The sequence below is a fragment of the Bolinopsis microptera genome, unplaced genomic scaffold (assembly GCF_026151205.1).
Source record: "Bolinopsis microptera isolate Bmic1 unplaced genomic scaffold, MBARI_Bmic_1.0 sca16, whole genome shotgun sequence".
Taxonomy (NCBI): Eukaryota; Metazoa; Ctenophora; class Tentaculata; order Lobata; family Bolinopsidae; genus Bolinopsis; species Bolinopsis microptera.
In genome coordinates this window covers 1-22,822 of record NW_026971788.1, presented here as the reverse complement: position 1 = coordinate 22,822, position 22,822 = coordinate 1, and the positions used below count along the sequence as shown (strand labels likewise).

The following is a 22,822-nucleotide window of genomic DNA, read 5'->3' as shown; positions in this document are numbered from 1 at the left end:
GAAGATGCAGCAACATGACCTAGTTCCGGAATACAACGCAGAGAACTCAGCAGTACGGAAGTACTTTCATATGATCGGTTCAGATGACCAACATTGCTGAGGGTTGGCACAACGGTTTTCGATTCATAGTAGAGCTGCAACAACCCTACTATCTGGCGATTTATCGACGTCCTGAAGAAGGAGCAGGATCTAACCCAGTGAAAGATCAACCAGAAGATGCTCAGACAACTACCTCCTAGCCGACATTGTAAACATTGTATTGCAATGATACATTTTTATTGAATATGTAAAAGTGTAAAGTTTATTGTCGCACTTTAGTTCGTGTCGCACTACGATCCAGGTAGCGTACTCTAGTGCGACAGTGTCAATCTTGAAGGCTTCGCACTAGGGTACGTGTCGCACTACAGTACGGGAACCCTAAAAAAATTAGACATCTAGCATGTTCGGGGAGAACAATATAAGTGTTTTAATATTGAATGGGCGTGGTCTAAAATATTCGAATTTTCAAATTTTGGTGACGGAATCCTCGAACCAGTAGGTACAGTAAACCATCTGCAAAGCAACAACCCTCAAATATAAAACACGGTGGAGGTATAAGACCCAACGTTTGCACACTGACTTTTGGCCCACCCTGTATATCAATGTTTATTTGTATGTGACTGATCGAAATTAAATCTACTTCCTAGCCTTCCATTTTCGTTCACATTGGATGATGATGTTTGTTGTATGTTTTTTCACAACTTGGTTACATGATAAGTGAACACTCCCTTGCCCTAAGGCTTGTTTGCTGTTGCAGTCTGCACAATGCATTTCACGCTCATTTTATGTATCATCAATCATGCACAGTTAATAATTTGTATTATTTGTAAAGTTTGTAGATTCCTCTACAGGGTCATCGAATAGTTCGACCGCCATTTTTTTACAGTACACTACATTGTAGATGTTCTGAAGGAGTATCCTAAGATTCTTGATCTTTTGGCACAGGCACCCCACCTCATTTAACCCTCAATCAAGTTTCCTATCATTCGGCTGAGTCGACCGAGGAACCGCATAGATCCAATGAATCCTTAGCTACCCCCTAGACTGAGTGACACTGGGATTCGAACCCTGAACTTTCTTTACAGAAGGCGGAAGCTCTAACCACTAGGCCACCCAGCCAAGTTGTATATATATATTTTTTTAATTTGCTGTCGTATGTTCATTGGATAATGGAGTAATTTTTTAACGATTTGTTTGTCTCAAGACTTTTTGGATTTAGCTTACATTTGAATTAAAAGTTATAGTAATTTATACAATAATTTTGCCTCAGATTTGTATTTATATCTTCAAGTTTTGATTTTTGGTTAAAAAATTTTAAGTACATGAATATGATGTAGTGATATTTCATATTGAAACGTTGAATATTTTCCTTTATCTGGAAAAAGCATTTTCACTCCTAGTCGTAGTATTATCAATTAAAACTATCGTGAAAATATTAACTTGATATTACTTTCATTCCCGAAGCCTGTATAAAGCAGATATAATGTCTTCAGAGGTGATCCAAAAGATCCTGTCAAGGCAGACTCAAAATTGCGTTCACGAAATTGAACTACAATTGAACTCCCGAGCTTTGAAACATCTGGACTCTCACGTAAGTTTTTGTTTAGATCTAAAGTACGAATTAAGACGGTAACTTTCTGAATTCTGTCGTTTATTTTCGGGTTACACCTTCATCATCATTTATACCTAGCTTTATAGTCGACATTCCTAGTTTTTTATTCGTTATAAAATCACATCCTAATTTTCACTCCGCTCCGATCGAAGTTCAAGATATATTTGACCACCACCTTCTTTAGGGTAGTACATTTTGTACAACAATCACAGCAGCCCCAATCCCAGTAAATCTAACGGATTATGAGAGCGGGGAACGATTACAGCCGGAACTTAATCTTGTTCTAGATAAACTTTCCAAGGACACAGATACTATTTTAGAGTATCTTTCTCCTGTCGCCAAGCATGACCCGCTCGCAAAAGGTAAAAACTGAAGCAACGTTAAAGAAACAGATTAAACGGATTCAAAATAAATGATTCAAAAGTCAAATTATATAGTAATGTCTGACCCAATGTGATTGTAAAAAGTAAGTTTACCCAAAAGTCCAAAATATACAAGAGAAATAAAAAAAGATTTCTCCTCACTGATCATACAATTGACTGAAAATCAGTTTCCGTATCAACTATTCGCCAATCAGCTTCCAGCTTGCCACTAAAATACGTATCGGTCTGCGGTAGCAAGTAATATTATTATACTACCACCTCCCAGGATTGCTTGGAATTTACAAAGATTTACCAAAATCCCACAAAGACAAGATCATACTATTACTCAACAGACACGATTTTATGTACGCAACTCAAGATCCTACTTCAGAAGAAGCGTATCTTAACGGACAATTCAAGTTGGTATGTTGATATGTTGATATTTTGGTATGTTGATATGTTGGTATGTTCAAGTTGGTATTTTGATATGTTGATATTTTGGTATGTTGATATATCGGTATGTTCAATTTTGTATGATGATATTATGTTGATATGTTCAAGCTGGTGTGCTCGAGTTGGTATGTTGATATGTTGATATGTTGGTATGTTGATATGTTGATATGTTCGAGCTGGTATTTTAGAGTTGGTATGTTGATATGTTGGTATGTTGATATGTTCGAGTTGGTTTGTTGCTTCCACTAAAATCTACATGTGTGTAGCTGTTTCTCAGTGCAATAATTAAGGATGTTTTGAATGGGTTAAGAGAGCAAACATCCTTTACCATATAGTACACACCGTAATATTATTCTGCAGGTTGAATTTAACTTAATAGCGTGTGGTCTTGGTCATTTAAGCGAAGGAGTTTATCACTACCACAGGAGTTTGTTGAACAAATTCAACGTTGACACATCCCATTTCAACTACAAAATCAACAATATCAAAGGTAACAAATATTCGTTAAGATATAAATTCAAATTTCCACTTGTGATAATTAGTACAGTCAAAAACGTCCTAATTTATGCCTTTGTTGGACAAAATCTCTGACTTTTGTCCGACAAAAAGACGTATTTGACTGTACTAAATAAGCTGCAGTTAATGTCCTGGCATTTAATTCTCATTGTAATGAAGTCGCAATAAGAAATTTAAACCATTTTTAGTAAAGTTCAACATATTCTTAATTAATGTAAGTTAACAACTGTATTAACAGTCATTTGATAAGGTTACAGTGAAGGTCTACGAACTGGTTACGAACTGTACAACACTAGGTACAAGTGTGGGAGGAAATGTATAGTTGCAATGGTGGACGATAAGGGACCGCAATTTCAGTACTACGACCAACAAGTAGGGCCTGTTAGAATTTTGGAGTTCTTAATCTTAATGAAGATTTTTATAAACAGTGAAATGCATTTCAGTATTTTTCATGATAATTATAACTGAGAACAAATCCTTTTAGCAGTATACCTATTTTAAAATAAACTAGTAGTAAACCCGCGATGGGGTGGCATGTGCCTCAATAAAATATTACAATCATTTATTATTATATCAATTTATCGTTAAATATTTCAAAAATATCAATAACGTATGGTTGATCCTTCACACTTGGTAAAATATATAAAAATAAAGTTAATCTACACTAAAGAATAAATAATCTATATTATATAAATCAACAATATTAAGTACTCCCCATCTTCTTGTAGTCATTTATCAAAGCGGTAGAAATCCAAGTAATTTTAGTACGCGGTGCGCAAGGAATTTCGTTTTTTTTTAAATGTGTAGGCAAGATAAGCCTAAGTGTGGCAGTAGTTGCAATGGTGGACGATTAGTATATGCCATTAATTTTGTTCCGATTTTAAACTATTCCATTTTGACGAGATGCTAAATTAATTAATTATTTTTTTGAGACTTTACTACATTTTTGATGAGAATTTTTGACATTTTCAAACTAACCATTGAAATTCTCAGATTATGTGACTGATTAAATGCTGAAGATAAAAGAAATATATTCATTTTGCTAAGATTATGTTTGCGTTTCATTGCTCAACAGCTGTTCGAAGGATCAAATTTAAGAAGTGTGGCAGTGAAAATTGAAAAATAAGTTGCAGAATAAATTGCAGTGACTGACTGTCAAATGCATTATCGCAGTTCATTTATTTGACTGCACTAACGTTTAGGATTCTTACAGCTGTTATATTTTGCTAATATTTTGTTTAAAAGTTGTAAAGGACAAAGTTCTTGTCCGTCCACGAAAGGTTTTCTAGGTCAAGTTTTTGTTTGTCCAGTAAGTAACGTACAATGTTGTCCTTGTATGAATTAATAAACTTATCTTGTAACTTAGGTACGTTGAAGGGAAGGATTTTATTTATTTCGTTTATCGTGTTGTTATATAATCGTGGTCCTACGTTAGAGACGCTATAATCGGTGATGCGTAATCTGTTGAACTTAATTTCAAAATACTTTGGATTTCTCCTTTCCGTTTGTCTAAGCGGTGATTTTTCAAATATACTACAGATACTCGATGGTGCTACTCCCATATAAACCTTGTGCATCAAAGTTAGACAGCTTTTTGCAATGAGATTAGGAAGAGCCAAAATTCCTATTTTGTTGAAGATGGATTAACTGAAGCTAGTAGAGGTTAATATCGTCTATTGTGGGTCCATCATGGATCACAATATACAGCAAATTTTTCTGTGATAAAAAAGAAAGTACTGAACATCCCCTGATTCCAGGCGCTACTGAATTGTCTGGAGACGTCAGGAGTTCCAACTGTCAGGTACACTGCAGGGTACCTGAACATCCCCTCATTCCAGGCGCTACTGAATTGTCTGGAGACGTCAGGAGTTCCAACTGTCAGGTACACGTCAGGTACACTTCAGGGTACCTGGTGGATAACGGCAGCGTACAGGATGGCCGCTACTTTGTGGATGATAGGGAGGTAGCTGTTCTCTACTTTAGGACCATGTACGATCCTGCTCATTACAAGTCTCCAGATTTCTGGAGAGCGAGGCGGGACATGGAGTTCAGTGCTGCTGTTAATGTGAGTTTGGAATTGGTTTATTACTGCACGGTTACAAATTCAGTCGCTAAATTTCCTCATCAGTTTGGGTTAGTTATCTAATTATGATGATTACATTTGTGATTTAATTTTAGGCGAATCTTAAATTGCTACAAAAAGTACAAATTTCTCCTCACATAACACTACGTTCAGGTACCATGTGTCAGACATCAGATAGTGAATATGAAGCTGTTCCAGATGCTTCTGTCTCAAAGGAATATTCTAGAAAAATACACATCATCTCCAGAGGCTACGGACGATATTCTTAGTTTGTTTTGTGAGACTTTAGCTCTGAACTTGAACGAGGAGGGTGATAAAAATGCACAATTAGGTTTCTATTCGCTGACGAACCCTTTGTAATTTTTTCAGTTAGCAACGGAAAATATTTTGGGATATGGTATAACGGACAACCTTTTTATCATAAGATAAGAAATACAACAGCGTGTGGTAATTTGCTGCTAAACTCATGAAGAATGCTTTTACAAGAAGCAATTTACACTTTACAGGCATTGAAAATCCGAACAAGTACGTACTGAAGCCCCAACGAGAAGGAGGAGGAAACAATCTGTGGGACCAGGAAATGAAGGAGAAGTTCCTCTCCCTGTCAGGAGACCCGGCCAGAGTTCAGTTTATTCTGATGAGGAGGATAACTCCCCCGTGCTGAACACCAAGTTCGTGAAACAGGGAGTCATGTCAGAGGAGCTGGGTACCGTATCTGAGGTTCGTACTTTTTAATTTGTTAAGGTTTTAAAAATACATTTAAAATACCCTAACGATCTAATGATATGATTCCTGTTTGGATACAACAATACTCCTCAAAATATTGCTAATAATAATTGCTAATTTGGTGTTATAGTTTGGGTACTGCTCAGTGTACTGTACTGCGGATAGTTCTGGAGACGTGATAAAGAGTGGGGTTGTAGGGCTGGCTATCAAGACGAAGGTGGTCTTTGTGTGGGAATTTCAGCCATGGACTCTCCGTATTTTGTAGAGAGCTCCTTATCATAGATTTATTATTTATTCTAACGAAAGTCAACTGTTGTAGTTATACAACTGTATGGAAGTTATTAAACTGTAAGGCCTATTCTCAGGTTTTTCGGCATTTTTACATATATTTAGAATCACAATATGATCCCATGACAATTTTGAAAGTTTTGTTTTGAAACATTTTAAAATTACTCCAACTATTCCTCTTAACTCCAAGACGTTGAAATTATGGTTGATAGAAAGAGGAATGGTTCAAAAGGTTTAAATTATTAAAGTTGTAATAACATTATTATTAATATTATATTATATCTTACAAAATTCTGAATTATTGAACATAATAACTGGTAACTCTAGCATTCTTATTGAGCTGGTAACTGGTAACTCAAACTGGTAACTCTAGCATTCTTAGTTAAGCTGTTGACTCTTTTACTCAGAATTTAGAATCTTCGCTGCGATGCTGGTGAATGATTCTGAAAAGAACAAACGTAAGCAATGCGTTAGGTAACCCTACTTAACAGTTGTAAAAAGTCCGCTTTCACGAAAATGGAATATTGAGCCAAAAGCTTTACAAGACAAACTTAGTTTACTGAATTTCTTTACTTAAATACGTTATCATGAGGCTTTGCCAACCTAACAGGGCGTAATTCAACATGTCATTGAACACCTACCAGATAAAGATACAAAGAATTTAGGTCTGTAATATCCTCTGACACAGACGAAATAAACTGGAACTCCAGCAAGAGTGAGTCCAGTCCAAAGTAAACACATTGACCAGTTAGTGATCCAAGGTATGATGAAAAGATAGACTCCCATCACGATTGTAGCGATAGGGTACAGTAGAGACACCTGGTGTGGGAGGGGTCAAATAAATGGCAAAAAGATAATCAACATTATCAACCTTGCAGTAAGAATCCGATAGAGGTTTAATAACACGATCTACAATCCAATACCCACAACTAGTTAACTAAAAGGTTTGAACTAACTTGTACAGGTCTCCAATACCCACAACTAGTTAACTAAAAGGTTTGAACTAACTTGTACAGGTCTCCAATACCCACAACTAGTTAACTAAAAGGTTTGAACTAACTTGTACAGGTCTCCAATACCCACAACTAGTTAACTAAAAGGTTTGAACTAACTTGTACAGGTCTCCAATACCCACAACTAGTTAACTAAAAGGTTTGAACTAACTTGTACAGGTCTCCAATACCCACAACTAGTTAACTAAAAGGTTTGAACTAACTTGTACAGGTCTCCAATACCCACAACTAGTTAACTAAAAGGTTTGAACTAACTTGTACAGGTCTCCAATACCCACAACTAGTTAACTAAAAGGTTTGAACTAACTTGTACAGGTCTCGGTAGATCAGGAAACTTTCTTCTCATCACGAGGAGTCCAACCGCACACAGGCTGGTGAAAGCAAAGCTGGTGAAGGAGGCGGTGTTGATTAACTTGAACACGTTCCCAAACGAAATGAATATCGTCGATGCTACCATCTGTATTATGATAGATCAGACAACCTTTTGGTTCAATTAATTAAGTCATATAGCATATAAATTGTAAAACTATTATTATATTTATTGACCGCTGCATGTTATCAACTATTTGATACAAATAGCACAACGTAAACTCTGGGTCTTTATAACGTTATTTTGGTTGATAGCACTTTAATTAAATAGTACACAACTGAAAATGTCTGGCCTCCAGCTCGCCATTTTTGAGATTCAAGCAAATCGATGATTTTCAAAGGGTGCAGGATGTTCAGTTCGACAAAATAACGGTGGAAATTATTTCGTAGGCCCTAAAACGACTCCTCCAGATCCAGCCTTAACCTCCAATTAGACGTAACTCACAAGCTGAAGTAGCTCTGATACGTCGGATTAGAACCTATAAGACTGGCCTCCAGCTCGACATTTTTTCTGATTCAAGCAATTCGAAGATGTTCAAACTTCAAAGGGTGCAAGATGTTTAGCTCGACAAAATACTGGTGGAAATTATTTCATAGGCCCTAAAACGACTCTTCCAGATCCAGTCTTAACCTTCAATTATACATAACTCACTAGCTGAAGACGAAGTAGCTCTGATACGTCGGATTAAAACGTGTAAGACTGACTTCAAGTTTGCGATTTTTGTGATTCAAGCAATTTGAGGACGTTCAAAGGTTGCAGGATGTTCAGATCGACAAAATAGCGATTAAAATTATTTCGTAGGCCTTAAAATGACTCCTCCAGATCCAGCCTTAACCTTAAACTGGACATATCACATATTGACATAACTCACTAGCCGAAGTACCTCTGATACGTCGGATTAGAACTTGTAAGACTTGCCTCCAGCTCGCCATTTTAAAGATTCAAGCAAATTGAGGATGATCAAACGTTAAAACACAACTTGAGTAGATCATACCACGTATAAAAGGGAGAACATTGGTGTCTTGAACCGCTTGTTGACGAGACCAAAGCAGCCGGGTAATATTCCACCTCTGCCACCAGCTTGGAGGAACCTGGGTAGTGGGTACGTGGATATGATGGGAGGGGGTTACTCAGAATTATTATTAATTATTATTATTATATCGGGTCTCAATAAGAGGTCTCGACTGCCTAGGCATCAAACCTTGGCAATCGGTAATTTTCCTCTGGCCCGGAGTCAGCTGACCCTAGGGACCAGAGGATAAAGACGTAGAGACTGTGTGTATCTACAAAAGTGGATGTTTTTACAAGAGACAGGGCTTGCAATGCAAGGGAAGAAAAATGGGCGAAACAATCATAAAGTGTATATTATATGAATTAACAAATAGAAATTCAAACAATCCTACACTACAAAAAATGTTTATTACATAGTTATAATATGTTGTATAAACAAGAAACAGGGCTTGCAGGGCAAGAGATTATTATTATTATTATTATTATCTCTCTGGACCAAATTCAAGGATTCGAGTATGATGAACAGACAAAATTGAAGGACAGTGTTACTAAGTGGTTCAATACGCTGGGAAAAGAACTGAAAATCGACGACAGAGATATTTGTGGAGATATGGACAGAGAAATATTTATGGCTCCAACTGTCTATAAAAAGCATCTGGCACTTCGGCTTGTGGAAGCAATAGACCTCGTTCAACGGCATGAATGCCAGATGGCTAAAATGGAGGAGATCATATATTTCTTGAAGACGGAAGCGTTAGAAGACAAGGATAAGTTGATCAGGCTGCAGGGCCAGCTGCTTGTGCAGAAGGACAAAGAACTAGAGTTGTTTAAGACGTCGGTTAAGAAGACAGTGCAAACAACGGTGGAGTCAGGGATTAAGAGCTACAGTGCAGCTGTACAACAGAACAGTGCAAGTGGTACGGTCTGCAACAGTAACATCCTGAAGAAGGTGATGAAGAGTGTGGCTGCAGAGGAGGACAGGAGCAAGAACCTGATTGTGTTTGAGTTGAAAGAAGAAGAGGGAGAACAGCTTCCAGCGCTAGTAACCGCAGTTCTGGAGGAGATTGGGGAGAAACCTCACTTCGAAGCGACTAGAGTCGGCAGGAAGAGGCCAGGTAGTACGACTATCCGACCAGTAAAGATCACTGTCCCAAGCTCTACAGCGGTTCAACAGATTCTGACGAAAACAGGAAGACTGAGGCTAGTTGAGACCCACAAAAATGTATGGATCTGTCCAGATAGATCTAGCGAAGAACGAGCAACGAGGAAACATCTGGTTACCGACCTGAAGAAGAAGAGGGTTGAACAGACTCACCTCGACCACTATATCCGGTACGGGAAAGTCTGTAGCCGTGATAAGAAACCACCGTGAAGCAATTCATGTCTCTCGGACACTGATCAGTATTTGAATGAGTATTGCGTATCTTAATAGTTTTCGGACGTTATCTGTATTTGAGAGACAATTTTATAATTTATATACGAGCTATTTCTTGATTGTTTCACACTTCATATTTCATAATTTGTTTCACACTTCATATTTCATAATTTTATTACTAGGTGGAGGTGACGTTATTGAGACTTTGGGCGGCCATAAACCTCGTGTTTTAAAAGTTGTCCTCTGTACTTGTTTCACTGACCCACGCTTTATAGCATTTATACATTTCGGCCCATTTTATATGTTTGTTCGATTTGCTGTACATTTGTATATTTGCTATTTTGTAAAAGTTTCAAATCAAATCAGCAGTATCACCTTAACTGTAAGGAGTCGATCAAGCGAACACGTATGCTGCTTTAAGAAAGCAAGTAATATATGAAAAGCCTTTTAATTTTGTTATGGAAATGATCTATGCTTGAAACCTGGAATTAACTGTAACATAGTTTTACCTGCTAGCTGCAAGAGAAGCACACATGGCGTTACCCAGGGTGGAGACAGCCACAGCTATAGCATAGAACACCTCTCCTGACTGTCCCATCTTTTTACCAGCTAGTTTCTGTTAAGAAAATACGGTGGCTTCAGCTATTTACATTTGACGTGGAGCTTATCAATGTTCAAATCAGTGTAATCAGAACGTGTTGTAGTCGTATGTTTGGATCGGAAAATAGGCCGGAAAAATGAGCGAAAATGCAGGATATCTGCAACTCACACTAGCAAGAGCTGAGCCAGACATCATGGTATCCATATCGAGTACAATGTGATAGGATGTGACCGCTAAGACGTACAGTATCGTCACTATCGTCATTGATATCGCCACTATTTTTGGCAGCATCCTGGGAAGATCCCCTGTTTAAAATCCCTCGGCTAAAATTCCTATTCCATTCACGCGAAATTTCTTTTCCATTCATGTGCCCCAAAAAAGTTGGTCTCTTTAAAACTTGAACCTGGGGTCCTTGACCTCGCCCAACATGACAGAAAGAGAGATCCAGCCATTGTAGGCCCACAGAACACTGTTCCAAGCTTCCCCCCATTCCTGTGGTTTCCAGCTTGTATTCTCAAATCCTACCGTTATGTTCTCCGTGTGTCCTAGTGGCAAGTTTGGGTTTATATATTTGCATTTATTCGTCTATAAATGTTACAGAAGTTTATTTTGAAATCCTTCACCCCACGATTAGTCGGTAATATTAATTATGGGTCTGATGTTCATGTGTAATCGAAATCGCTAAAAGATCTCTGTTTGAATTGAAAGTAATTTTGATGAAAGATTAGTGGTTACCATGGTTACCTGGGGTAGTGGGCTTCATTAAATTCACCTTGGCACAAATGGACGAAGCCAAGTATGATGATGAGAGCGAGGGACGCCATTTTAAAGAAGGTAACAGCGTCAATAATCTTAAGAGTAAGGTTCGGGTAGATAGTTATTAGGCTCATGATCGTCCCTGGTAGGATTTTGGAGGTTATTATTCAGAATTATTGAAAGTACAGATAAATGTAAACATTTCACAGTTCAGTATTCCATAGGTAAATAGTTTGAGATCGAAAATGAAACACATATTGTCCTGGGGTATCTACACGCCCTCAATATTAATCCTACAATCTATATGAATTAACTATGTTTTACTCACAGCATACAACAATGCAAAGGATCCTGTTGGCCCATTCCGGAACATCGTCAGCATTATCGTAGAAGACAGCCCAGAAATACTTCCCAAACGTCAGGAACCCTATTGCTCTGCCTAGCATAACTTTAAATTAGACTAGGACAATGAAATCTGCCATGTCTGGTGCGTACAATCTTGCACCCCGGTAACAGGTAACGTTAATTCAATTATAGGGGACTTGGCAGTAAAATTTAAAGTTTTATCTTCACTTCAAAGTAAATGTTTTTATCCTAAAGAATTCTAGTCCTAGTAATTTAGAAGTTAACGAACATCTACTTATACAAAAACTCAGAACCTTGAAACCATATGGTATTAATTCATGTGATCCTTTTGGTATGCCACTTTTATTTGAAAATAAAACTTTTGATAATGGTCCTTAAATTATTTCACCCTTAATGCAGGGACTAGTATATTTTTTCCGACTAGTTGGGGCCTCACAACCCCCCATACCCGAGTGCTTCCCATTCCATTTTTGAGAGTTTGGCTTCTTTTTACAGCTAACATCCTTTAGTTCAAATTAAAATTTTCTGATATAATTGGAGTATTAACCCTTATCTTTATTAGGTACTGAAGATGTCCGAAAATGTTTTACCAATGATGTTATAAAGATTTTGTTGGAATTTTTAAACTCATTCGTTGTCTGACTGTGGGAACTATTGATTCTTGATCAAAGTAAACCTATGCGAGTCTTTAAAGCCGAATAATCACATACTAAAAGTCTTCAATAAAAGAATAAACAGATAATATTTACTCACGAAGTCCCCCTAAAAGTACGTGTAGAAGATAACAGGACAGGAATGATAGAAGACCTCCAAACGCCTTTCTAAGATAAATCATCTGTCCACCATTTTTAGGTAACATCGTTCCAAGCTCCAGAAATGTAATAGCTCCTGGGGGGGGGGGGGGGGGGGGGGGGTTCATAGAATGTAATAGCTCCTGGGGGGGGGGGGGGGGGGTTCATAGAATGTAATAGCTCCTGGGGGGGGGGGGGGGGGGGGTTCATAGAATGTAATATTATATGAGCCATTAATTTAATCTAATAACTTAGAGATTTATATTCATGCAATTTAAATGCAAATAAAATGCGAATAAAAACATGCCTACCTATAGTAGAAAGGACACCACCTCCGAGCCAGATTAGTATTGACATGGCTGGGGAGCCGACACGCTTCGACACGCTGTTTGGGGAAACGAATATCCCTGCCCCAATGATCGTACCCACGATAATGCACACTCCTGAATGAACTAATGCTAAGCCCGTTGGGAGGGGGGTACAGTAGACTGAGCTCAATCAGGTACTAGCAATAAAAATGCAATATATGTTATGAATAGGTAAAAAATGCGCACGATCAGGTACTTTAAATACATACCGTGTAACACAGTGATGTTCTTGTCCATGGTTACCTTGGCACACCCACACCCACATCCCTTAGGACCGCAAGTACAAACTCCCACCTCGGCCTCTTTGTCCAGATCCTCATTTCCACCCTCCGTTTCAGCTGAAGAGACAGAATAAGGGGGAGGAGGGTCGGAGGGGGGGACAGCATCTTGGTTCGCAATCACCTCACATCTGAGCGATTGGTGAGTTATCGGAGGAACTTGAAACAAGAGGACTTTCTGTATGATCAATGACTCTTGTGAGAAGAGATTAATTTGAATTGGAATAGGAAAAAATTATCAGTACAACTACAAATAACTCAGGTAAATACTAAATATGTGTTTAATCACTTAACTGATTTTCAGACTGCATTTCGGTTTTCATAATGTACGCGGTCTTATCCGCTGATGGTTCCAAATCTTATTTACGTATTCGGTATTAACAACAACTTTGAACGAAGAAAAATGGGGCGTGCGAAGAGGCCCGAGATTGCTTAATGGCACAAACCGATAACGTTGTCACCAATTAATATCAGTGAAAATAAGATCACATGATGGCCCTACAAAACATATTGCGACATCATGTCGGTAAATATATCTAAATTCGATTACAAATATTAGTACTAAATAAAAAGATAAAGGACGGTAACAGCAGGTGCAAAACACGAAAGGATTAGCCTCCAATCTTTTTGTAATCGTTTTGTTGGAAAAATCTGCAGCTTCCAGCACAAAGTTGGCTTCATAGGATATGTAAGTGTCTCCTCTGCTGCCAATTTTATTGTTAAACATCGATAAGAAGATCAACGTCCAGAAAATTAGCAAATACTCTTTACAATCATTGAAACTCGATAATGAAAATCTCCGCCACCAGAGGTGAAAATTAAAAACTACTTTATCAACGAAGGTCTGCCTGGAACGGTCTAAGTCTAGGCTACATTAATAACAGAAATTCAACAAAGCGACTGATAAGAAACACAGATCATTCAAACTTTAACTGGAAATTGCCAGTGAAAATTGGTTGAGTAATCTTTAAGCCTAAAATTAAGAACGTTACATCAGAGGAAAATTCTAAAACGTAGAACATTCTGAATCGAGTTTGAATCCATCGATCCATATCAAATGATGTAAAACCTCCTACCGGAGTATCATGATTAGATTTAACAGAGCCATGAGTGATGAGCGATAAATAGCCGTTATCTCAGGGTTTTCTGATGTAATTGCTGTTACGGTCACGTACATCATGGTGAACCTAAAATATTAGTCAAAAACAGAAGTCACACAAACCAATGTATTAGTATAGACTGAAGTCTAATTTGGTACAAGCTCTTACCTCTAAAAACGATTGCCAGGTAACTTTAGTTGTACCAGTACGTAACAGTACCACGTAACTGTACCAGTACGTAACAGTACCACGTAACTGTACCAGTACGTAACAGTGCCACATAACTGTACCAGTACGTAACAGTGCCACATAACTGTACCAGTATGTAACAGTGCCACATAACTGTACCAGTACGTAACAGTACCACGTAACTGTACCAGTACGTAACAGTACCACGTAACTGTACCAATACATAACAGTACCAGTACGTAACAGTACCACGTTACTGTACCAGTACGTAACAGTGCCACATAACTGTACCAGTACGTAACAGTACCACGTTACTGTACCAGTACGTAACAGAACCACATAACTGTACCAGTACGTAACAGAACCACATAACTGTACCAGTACGTAACAGTACCACGTAACTGTACCAGTACGTAACAGTACCACGTAACTGTACCAGTACATAACTGTACCAGTACGTAACAGTACCACGTAACTGTACCAGTACGTAACAGTACCACGTAACTGTACCAGTACATAACAGTACCAGTACGTAACAGTACCACGTTACTGTACCAGTACGTAACAGTGCCACAAAATTGTACCAGTACGTAACAGTGCCACATAACTGTACCAGTACGTAACAGTACCACGTTACTGTACCAGTACGTAACAGTACCACATAACTGTACCAGTACGTAACAGTGCCACATAACTGTAACAGTACGTAACAGTACCACATAACTGTACCAGTACGTAACAGAACCACATAACTGTAACAGTACGTAACAGTACCACATAACTGTACCAGTACGTAACAGTGCCACATAACTGTAACAGTACGTAACAGTACCACATAACTGTACCAGTACGTAACAGTACCACATAATTGTACCAGTACGTAACAGTACCACGTTACTGCACCAGTACGTAACAGTACCACATAACTGTACCAGTACGTAACAGTGCCACATAACTGTAACAGTACGTAACAGTACCACATAACTGTACCAGTACGTAACAGAACCACATAACTGTAACAGTACGTAACAGTACCACATAACTGTACCAGTACGTAACAGAACCACATAACTGTACCAGTACGTAACAGTACCACATAACTGTACCATTATGTGACAGTACGCTTCTCTTCGCGTAGAGATTTTTTTTTAAATCTAGACACTTATTTTACTTCGGAGTATTCCAACAGCCATATTGTTACACAGGTGCAACCAGCCAATTTGACCATTGTTAATGATCTGGCCCGGCGCGCGCTACTTCGTAGCTCGTGCCGTCGAGCATTTCGAGAAGAAAGCGGCGCGCGCTACTTCGAAGAAATTTAGACGAGTAACATCCGTCAACCAGCCAATTACAGGAAGCCGAAGGATTTGTTTTTAGCCAGTGACGGTTAAGGTAGTGTGTACCATACTTTCTTCGCCCGAGACTTTGCTGCAATGTGCAGCTCCTCATTTAACCCTCACACCCGATTTCTCGAGAATTCGGCTGAGTAGACCGGGGGGCTGCATAGACCACTCACGATCCTTAGCTGAATGTCAACGACACTCACCCCACGACCAGGCAGGCAGTGGGATTTGAACCCGCAACCTCACGATTGCAAAGCTGGCTAACTTGACATACGTTGCATGCCACTTTTCGCGCGCGAAGCGCGCGCCGCCAAAACATACGAAACATACGAAACATACGAAACATGTATCAATGGCTAACCAACTGCGCTACCTGGCCATAAAATTTATTATTAGTGCAAGATTATATTAAGTGCAAGATTATATTAAGTGCAAGAAGCTTTAAAAGATTTAGCGCCGTGAATGTAGATTCAAAATTGGCATTCTAAGTACTGTGAAGTAAAAAGTTGCTTGCACTTATAGTTATACCGATGATGGTTAATCACTCGATCTACACTCGACTGTCACGTGACTTTTTCAACCCGTTCTTTAGCTGGCCCTGAACGAATATTCGAAACTTTAAGTTTAACCCTTTAATCTGATCTCAACCCTAATTCAATCTTTAACAAATGAAAAAGCATATGTTAAAACCCTACCTAGCTCTAATGAGAAATTAGATTTAATTCCTTATTTGATACATGTTACGTATTACAAATATCATTGCGCGAAAAGTGGCATGCAACGTATGTCACAGACAATTCCGGGTGGCAGACAACTGAACCCAATTGAACCTAGTTCCCACGCAGTTAACAGGCACCCAATCAGCTTAATTGGGTGACAAATCAGCTTAAATCCCAAAACGACAACTGAACCCAGGTCATATCACAACTGAACCCAAGGAAATACGACAACTGAACCCAACGATCGGATTTTTAGGTTCTTCTTCTTCGCAGGGGACTGTGGTCATTATTACTAGATAGGATAGATCATGACCACTGTAATTTAGAGCATTGGAGCCCTGTGCTTACCCCGGTAAAATATTAATACAGTCGTTGGAGTGGCCTGCATCACACACATCTCTTCTACGGTGTTCCACTCGTTTTAGAGCTAACTGTTTTACTGCGTCTCTGCTGATGTTATCGACACCTGTCAGCCGCATCCTCGAGAACACAGGCCATCCAGCCTTTACGGAGTCGTCCTCTCAGTCTCTTCCCATAGTTTGGTTTCTAATCCAGTAAAAAATTGGGAAACTGTGTCTATGGCATTCTGACAACGTGTCCGTCTAGCCAATGAAAGTTGCTCGCTTCAAAGATAGATCAACAGCACAGAAAGTGTTTAGAAATAGGAAAAGCACTAAAAACATTTCCCCAGATAAAAAGAAATTGCCATTTGAGAACCCCGAAAAGGGTGTCGGGGTACAGCCCAATATAACATATAAACGAGCGGCATTATTAGGGCAGGTCAACGATGCTGTCAGATTTGGTGGACTAAACTCTTGTTGGGTTGACTACAAGAATGGGAATGTTTTATTGAGAATGAATGCTAACGGTAATCCTAAGCTGATTAGGAATACTGCTGATTTGTTGATTTGTGTGCCTACTTTTGAACCTAAAGAGTTTTTGTTTTGTGAGAGCCCCTTTTTGAACAATACTGAATTCACACCGTGAGATGAATAATTCTAATACAACTATTTTTCAGATTTTAATATTTCTAACAGAGAGTTATGGATGACGGAGTTTCAAACATGAACCTTCCCAACATCCTCATTCCCTCTGACCGTAAGCATTGCGTCTTCTGTCATAAAATTTTGTACTTTCACCAATTCATTCTACGTTGCAACAACTGTAAGGACATATATCATGGATCTTGTTTAAAGCTAGACAATAGTACCATATTTATACTTCAGCAATTTGTATGGTATTGTAAAATATGCTATGACGATTATATTGAGTATTATAAGTGTGTGACATGTTTAACAAATATTGATATATTTAATGAAAAGATTGCACAGTGTAAACAATGTTTCAAAATGTTGCACAAGAACTGTGTTAAGTCTAATATTTGTTCGTCATGTATGCCCTTACCCTTACTTGACTTAAACACTGCTACTACCAGTACTGTTGAATATATTGAAACTGATTTTTATTCCGAACAACCGTTCTTTGCTCCTTTTGAATATTATTACAATGAAATGATAGATTTTATCCCGGATGTTGAAACTCTTAGCGAGAATTTACAAGATTGCAGCCAGATACTGCGTCAGTGCGTCTATTATAAGTTAGATGATTTTGAAGAAAAAATGAACGACAATGGATTATCGTTATTAAGTTTGAATATTGATGGATTCAGATCAAATTTTGACTGCTTTTTAGTGCACCATGGACGTTTCAAAGCTGATGGATATTTCCTTTGTGAAACTAATGTAACAGAACATGAGTCACAACCATTTTACATACCGGGTTATAATAAATTTGTACTTAATCGATTATTGAAGGAGGATGGAAAGCTTAAACACAAAGGTTCTGGTTTGGTAACGTTTTTGCGTGACAAATTTAATAATATTAATCAAAAATTTGAGCTTTGTTATTCTACCGTTGATTTTGAATCACTTTGTGTTGAAATAACAGTTAAATCTGAAAAGTTACTAGTTGTTAATTGTTATAGATCACCAAGTGGAAACTTTGATTCATTTATCGATATGTTTGGCAGTATCTTAAGTAAATTGAACACATTTAAGGGACACAAAAGCTATATTCTTGGTGACTTTAATGTAAATCTATATAACTCCAATTCTAGTGTTGTTAGGAGATATTTAGACTGCATGTTTAGCAATAACTTTTTACCAATTATCTCACGTGCTACTCATTTTGGAGGCTTAAATGGCACATGTATTGATCATATACTTACTAACAATATATCTAACATAATTTGTAACGGCCTTATACGATGTAATATAAGTCGTCACCTTCCTACATTCGTAGTTTTGGACTATAATTTTGATCCTAACGAAAAGTGTAGAAATAGAAATAAAGTAAATATTAATGACTTTTTATTACAAGGGTTTTTGAATGATTTTAAATTATTAAAATTTGATCTTGAAAGTGATTCTGCCGAAAATATGTATTCCTTTTTTGACAGAAATTTTAAAACTCTGTATGATAAGTGGTTTATTAAAAGTCAGAAGTCTAGTGGTAATAATTCTCTTCTTCGCTCTGATTGGATTTCAATAGGAGTGGCCAAGAGTAGTGACACTAAAAACAAACTCTATGATATTTGGGTTATGAATAAAACTAGAGTTAATTGGAACAAATATGTTGATTACAAACGAGTGTTTGATGCTATTAGAAGTAAAGAAAAATTTGAGTATTTTGATAAATGTTTTAAAGCAAATCAACATGATTTGAAAAAGACTTGGAAACTGATAAACGGTTTACTAGGTAGGAAGAGATCAAACAGATTACTAGTTTTTCCTAATCAAGATGCAGCGCATAATTTTAATTATTATTTTGTTAATATTGCTAATGATCTTTTACTAAAAACGTATGGTGAAAATGCTAACGCGGATTTAACAGATTTTAATAAATATATGCCTGAGAGGAACATAAGCGAGCTATCGGATATTAATTTTTCAAGTGAAGAAATAAATAATATTATAAGTAAGCTTAATAATAGCAAGGGTACGTATTATTCTCCTAGGGTCCTCAAACTTTTAGCTACCACTTTAAGTCCTTTACTGGCTGATATTTTTAATAAATGTGCAAATGAAGGTTATTTTCCGAAAGAATTAAAAGCAGCAAAAATAATTCCTTTGTATAAGAATAAAGGATCTATTTCTGATATAAGCAATTATCGTCCTATTTCAATGTTACCTGTTTTTGCTAAGATTTTCGAGAAGTTAATACATAAAAACGTATCTGATTTCTTTAATAAGCACAATCTTTTCTGTGATAATCAGTTTGGTTTCCGCAGTAAGCACTCAACCTTTCATGCACTTGTTTCAGCAGTAGAAAATCTTCATGATGCTATCGATAATAAGAATTTTACATTAGGTATATTTATAGATTTTTCCAAAGCTTTCGATACAGTGCGGCATAATATCTTGTTAGAAAAGCTGGAGAACTATGGTATTCGAGGAAATGTCATTAAATTATTAAACAGTTATTTATCAGATCGGTTTCAGTATGTTAGCTATGGGGGATTCGAAAGTTGTCTCTTGAAAATAACCTGTGGTATTCCACAGGGGTCAGTGTTAGGCCCCCTGCTCTTCATTATTTTTATCAATGATTTGGCAAATATTTGTGAGTTAGCTAAATTTATCCTCTTTGCAGATGATTTAAACCTTTTTCTTCAAAATAAAGACCGAAATTTACTCTACAAAAATGCTAATGAGGTATTATCAAAGATTCACGACTATTGCTGCTTAAATAGGTTAATCATTAATTTTGAAAAATGCTGTTTTATGGAATTCGGAAGTAGTAAAGTTCCTAAGAATCAAAAGTTTGTTGGAATACTTAACAACCAGTTTAATCAAGTGAATAAGTGTAAATTTTTGGGAGTCATTATTAATTCTAATTTAACGTGGAATGATCATATTACCAATGTAATAACGCAAGTTTCAAAATCTTGCGGATCACTCTACTCCATAAGTTCTATAGTACCAGCCAAAGTGTTAAGACAAGTATATATTTCACTTGTTCAACCATATTTAATGTATTGTATACCACTGTGGGGTGCTGTTTTTCACCATCCTTTGCTGCAAAAACTGTTTGTGTTGCAGAAAAAATGTATTCGTATTGTGAGTAGAAAAACAACAAAGATTGATCACAAGTTTCAACATACGAAACCAATGTTCTTTCGTTTGAAATTATTAACCTTGTTTAACTTATTTACATACTTTACTGGATGTATTGCAATGAGGCTACTTAAAGAACAAATTCCTGTTGATGTTTATCGCCGGTTTAGCAAGTCAAGTAGATCATGCAGACTGCTATATCCTAAATTCTCAATGTCTAAGACCAAGAATAGTAATTTTGTTTTTAATGCATCCAAAATTTTAAATTATCTCCTTGATCATGATGTACCGTATCATATTTTGTCAATTTCACTATTTAAAAAGAGATTTAAGAACCATTTGCTTCATATACAAAACCTAGGGCTAAATGGGGATCATGGATGGCTACCATGTAATCACGATATCTTCTCGAATGTATCAATTTCATAAAATAAGTTAATTTCAACTAGGGAAATATAAATTGAAGTTAATGTTTTGGGGACGTTTGTGTGTTTTTTGTGTGTATTTTATTGTGAGTATTTAAAACAAGATGGGGACTATAATTGTAACGGTTTAAGTGTATACGTCTTTATTAATGTTGCCTCCGATTTCACTACACTGACAACATTCACTTTTTATTTTTTGTGTTATTTTTTACTTGAGATCTCATATCATAAAATTTTACCATCGCGATACGGGTATTAATTTACCTCCCAGCGGTGAGACACCGCTTCCCTCCATCGCCATGTTTAAAGCTCTCCCATCATCTGTTCTACTTCAGAGGGAAGTGACTTATTTTATATTTTAAAATTGTTATTATTCCAGTATAACAAATACATTTTCTAATCGTGTAAATCGTGTATCGTGTAGATACGGATCTTGATGGGTGTTCTTATAGTTCCACTGTTTCATATCTTCCAAAGCTGATGGAACGCACCATTAGCATGCTGGATACTTGGCTCAGGTTACTTGACTCAGATCTCGTGACTCCTGATGCTTTGGGAGGGCCTGCCATGGTTCAGATCTCGAGCCCTGGGTCGGATCTCGATGCTTGAGGAGCAGTGGATCGTATCCTTTTCGGCACGCTATGTGAACACGTAAGCTTATTAGATCAGATCTCGGGATCGAAAGGCACCTGAGACCTTGTCATCTATTAGTAAACTTGTTATACAGATCGGATCAATACACAAGGAAGAGAGATGGTGGTCACAGCATCGAATCATGGTTGTCTTCAGCAAGTACATCAGCAGACAGTATTGTCCAGTATTGATGATGCGTTTGAGGCTCTGTCCATTCACATTGCCAGTACTTATCCGAAATTATAGCACTAGAAACCAGGCAGCAGCTAAACTAGAAGTAGAACGGTATTTGGAAACCTTATTGATTTCTAGCGACGGTTGGGTTCAGTTGTCGTTTCAAAGTTAATTAGGAAGTCTGATTGGGTTTATAATTATTTTCCCAAGCTAACCTGTCTAGGAAAAGTCCAAATTGGGTTCAGTTGTCCGGTAGCCGCATCGATATCTTCTGATGATGTCGTGAAAGATCTCGGTGTGTATGTTAACACTTGACAGTGATCTCTCCTGGCGCCAACACATCACAAGAAATTCCTCTGAGGCAGCGAGCAAAGCTGGATAGGTACTGTAGGGCCTGTCGAGTGTCGTGATATCATGGATCGCTTAGGTTCCACCAGGATCTGGTAGTCTTCATAATTCTGCGGCCTCTATGTATCGTCATCTCGCACAACTCTTTAAGAATCTTGTGAATTTGGCATGTGAAAATTTGCAGCCTTCCAGACATTGATTGGGTAAACGAGGTGTCGTACGTCACCTTAACGGGTGATACTCGTAAAATATCTGTTCCAGCTCGGCGCGCGTCCTGGTAGGTTGTAAACCTACAAACGTCACCTCAAGATCGGGTGACACGGGGCTGACCAGGCCAGAACCCAATTGATTAGGTCTGAGGTCACGTGATTATGAGCCTGAGGTTCTCCGTTTCCCGCTCATTGGACCAGGTGAGCTTGCATGCTTGTGAATGTGAGTGTAAGTACAGCTGTACTGTAGTTTATACCTAATTACCCCCTATAATAGAAACCGAAAATTTATTTTCTGGCAGAAAGCTAGAAATTTACCAAAATATTGACATTGTTATAAACTTATTTTGATGACCATCCCTATCCTAAAATTGCACGAGAAATCGATTAAACTTTGTTTCAGAACTCAACAATGCTTACTTATGCCTTAAAATCCATGTTTTATCGATACAATCAACATTATGATCCTGACTCCTGTTGATTAATTAGTAACACTAACAGGTAACAAATACGCAAAAACAACCATCACGCTTACATTGCATTCTTAACGGGTCGATTTCGA

The 22,822-nt window shown here is 37.6% G+C and overlaps 2 protein-coding genes across 2 annotated transcripts; one reads left to right on the top strand and one right to left on the bottom strand.

Annotated features, from left to right (window-relative positions):
- The first annotated feature begins 1,425 nt into the window (after positions 1–1,425).
- LOC134825695 (uncharacterized) lies at positions 1,426–6,218 on the top strand. Its single transcript, XM_063837901.1, has 9 exons — positions 1,426–1,630; positions 1,836–2,013; positions 2,300–2,436; positions 2,827–2,956; positions 3,233–3,354; positions 4,740–5,047; positions 5,219–5,396; positions 5,572–5,785; positions 5,922–6,218. Exons 1-6 carry the CDS (start codon positions 1,523–1,525, stop codon positions 4,947–4,949), a joined length of 885 nt encoding a protein of 294 aa, XP_063693971.1. The 5' UTR covers positions 1,426–1,522; the 3' UTR covers positions 4,950–5,047; positions 5,219–5,396; positions 5,572–5,785; positions 5,922–6,218.
- An 85-nt stretch (positions 6,219–6,303) lies between these two features.
- LOC134825696 (Y+L amino acid transporter 2-like) lies at positions 6,304–12,699 on the bottom strand. Its single transcript, XM_063837902.1, has 11 exons — positions 12,674–12,699; positions 12,325–12,459; positions 11,534–11,644; positions 11,222–11,347; positions 10,853–10,994; positions 10,618–10,741; positions 10,358–10,464; positions 8,457–8,553; positions 7,400–7,549; positions 6,721–6,898; positions 6,304–6,522 (listed from the first exon to the last, which is right to left on the bottom strand). The coding sequence occupies exons 2-11, from the start codon at positions 12,428–12,430 to the stop codon at positions 6,479–6,481; spliced, it is 1,185 nt and encodes a 394-aa protein (XP_063693972.1). The 5' UTR covers positions 12,431–12,459; positions 12,674–12,699; the 3' UTR covers positions 6,304–6,478.
- Between the last annotated feature and the right edge of the window lie 10,123 nt (positions 12,700–22,822).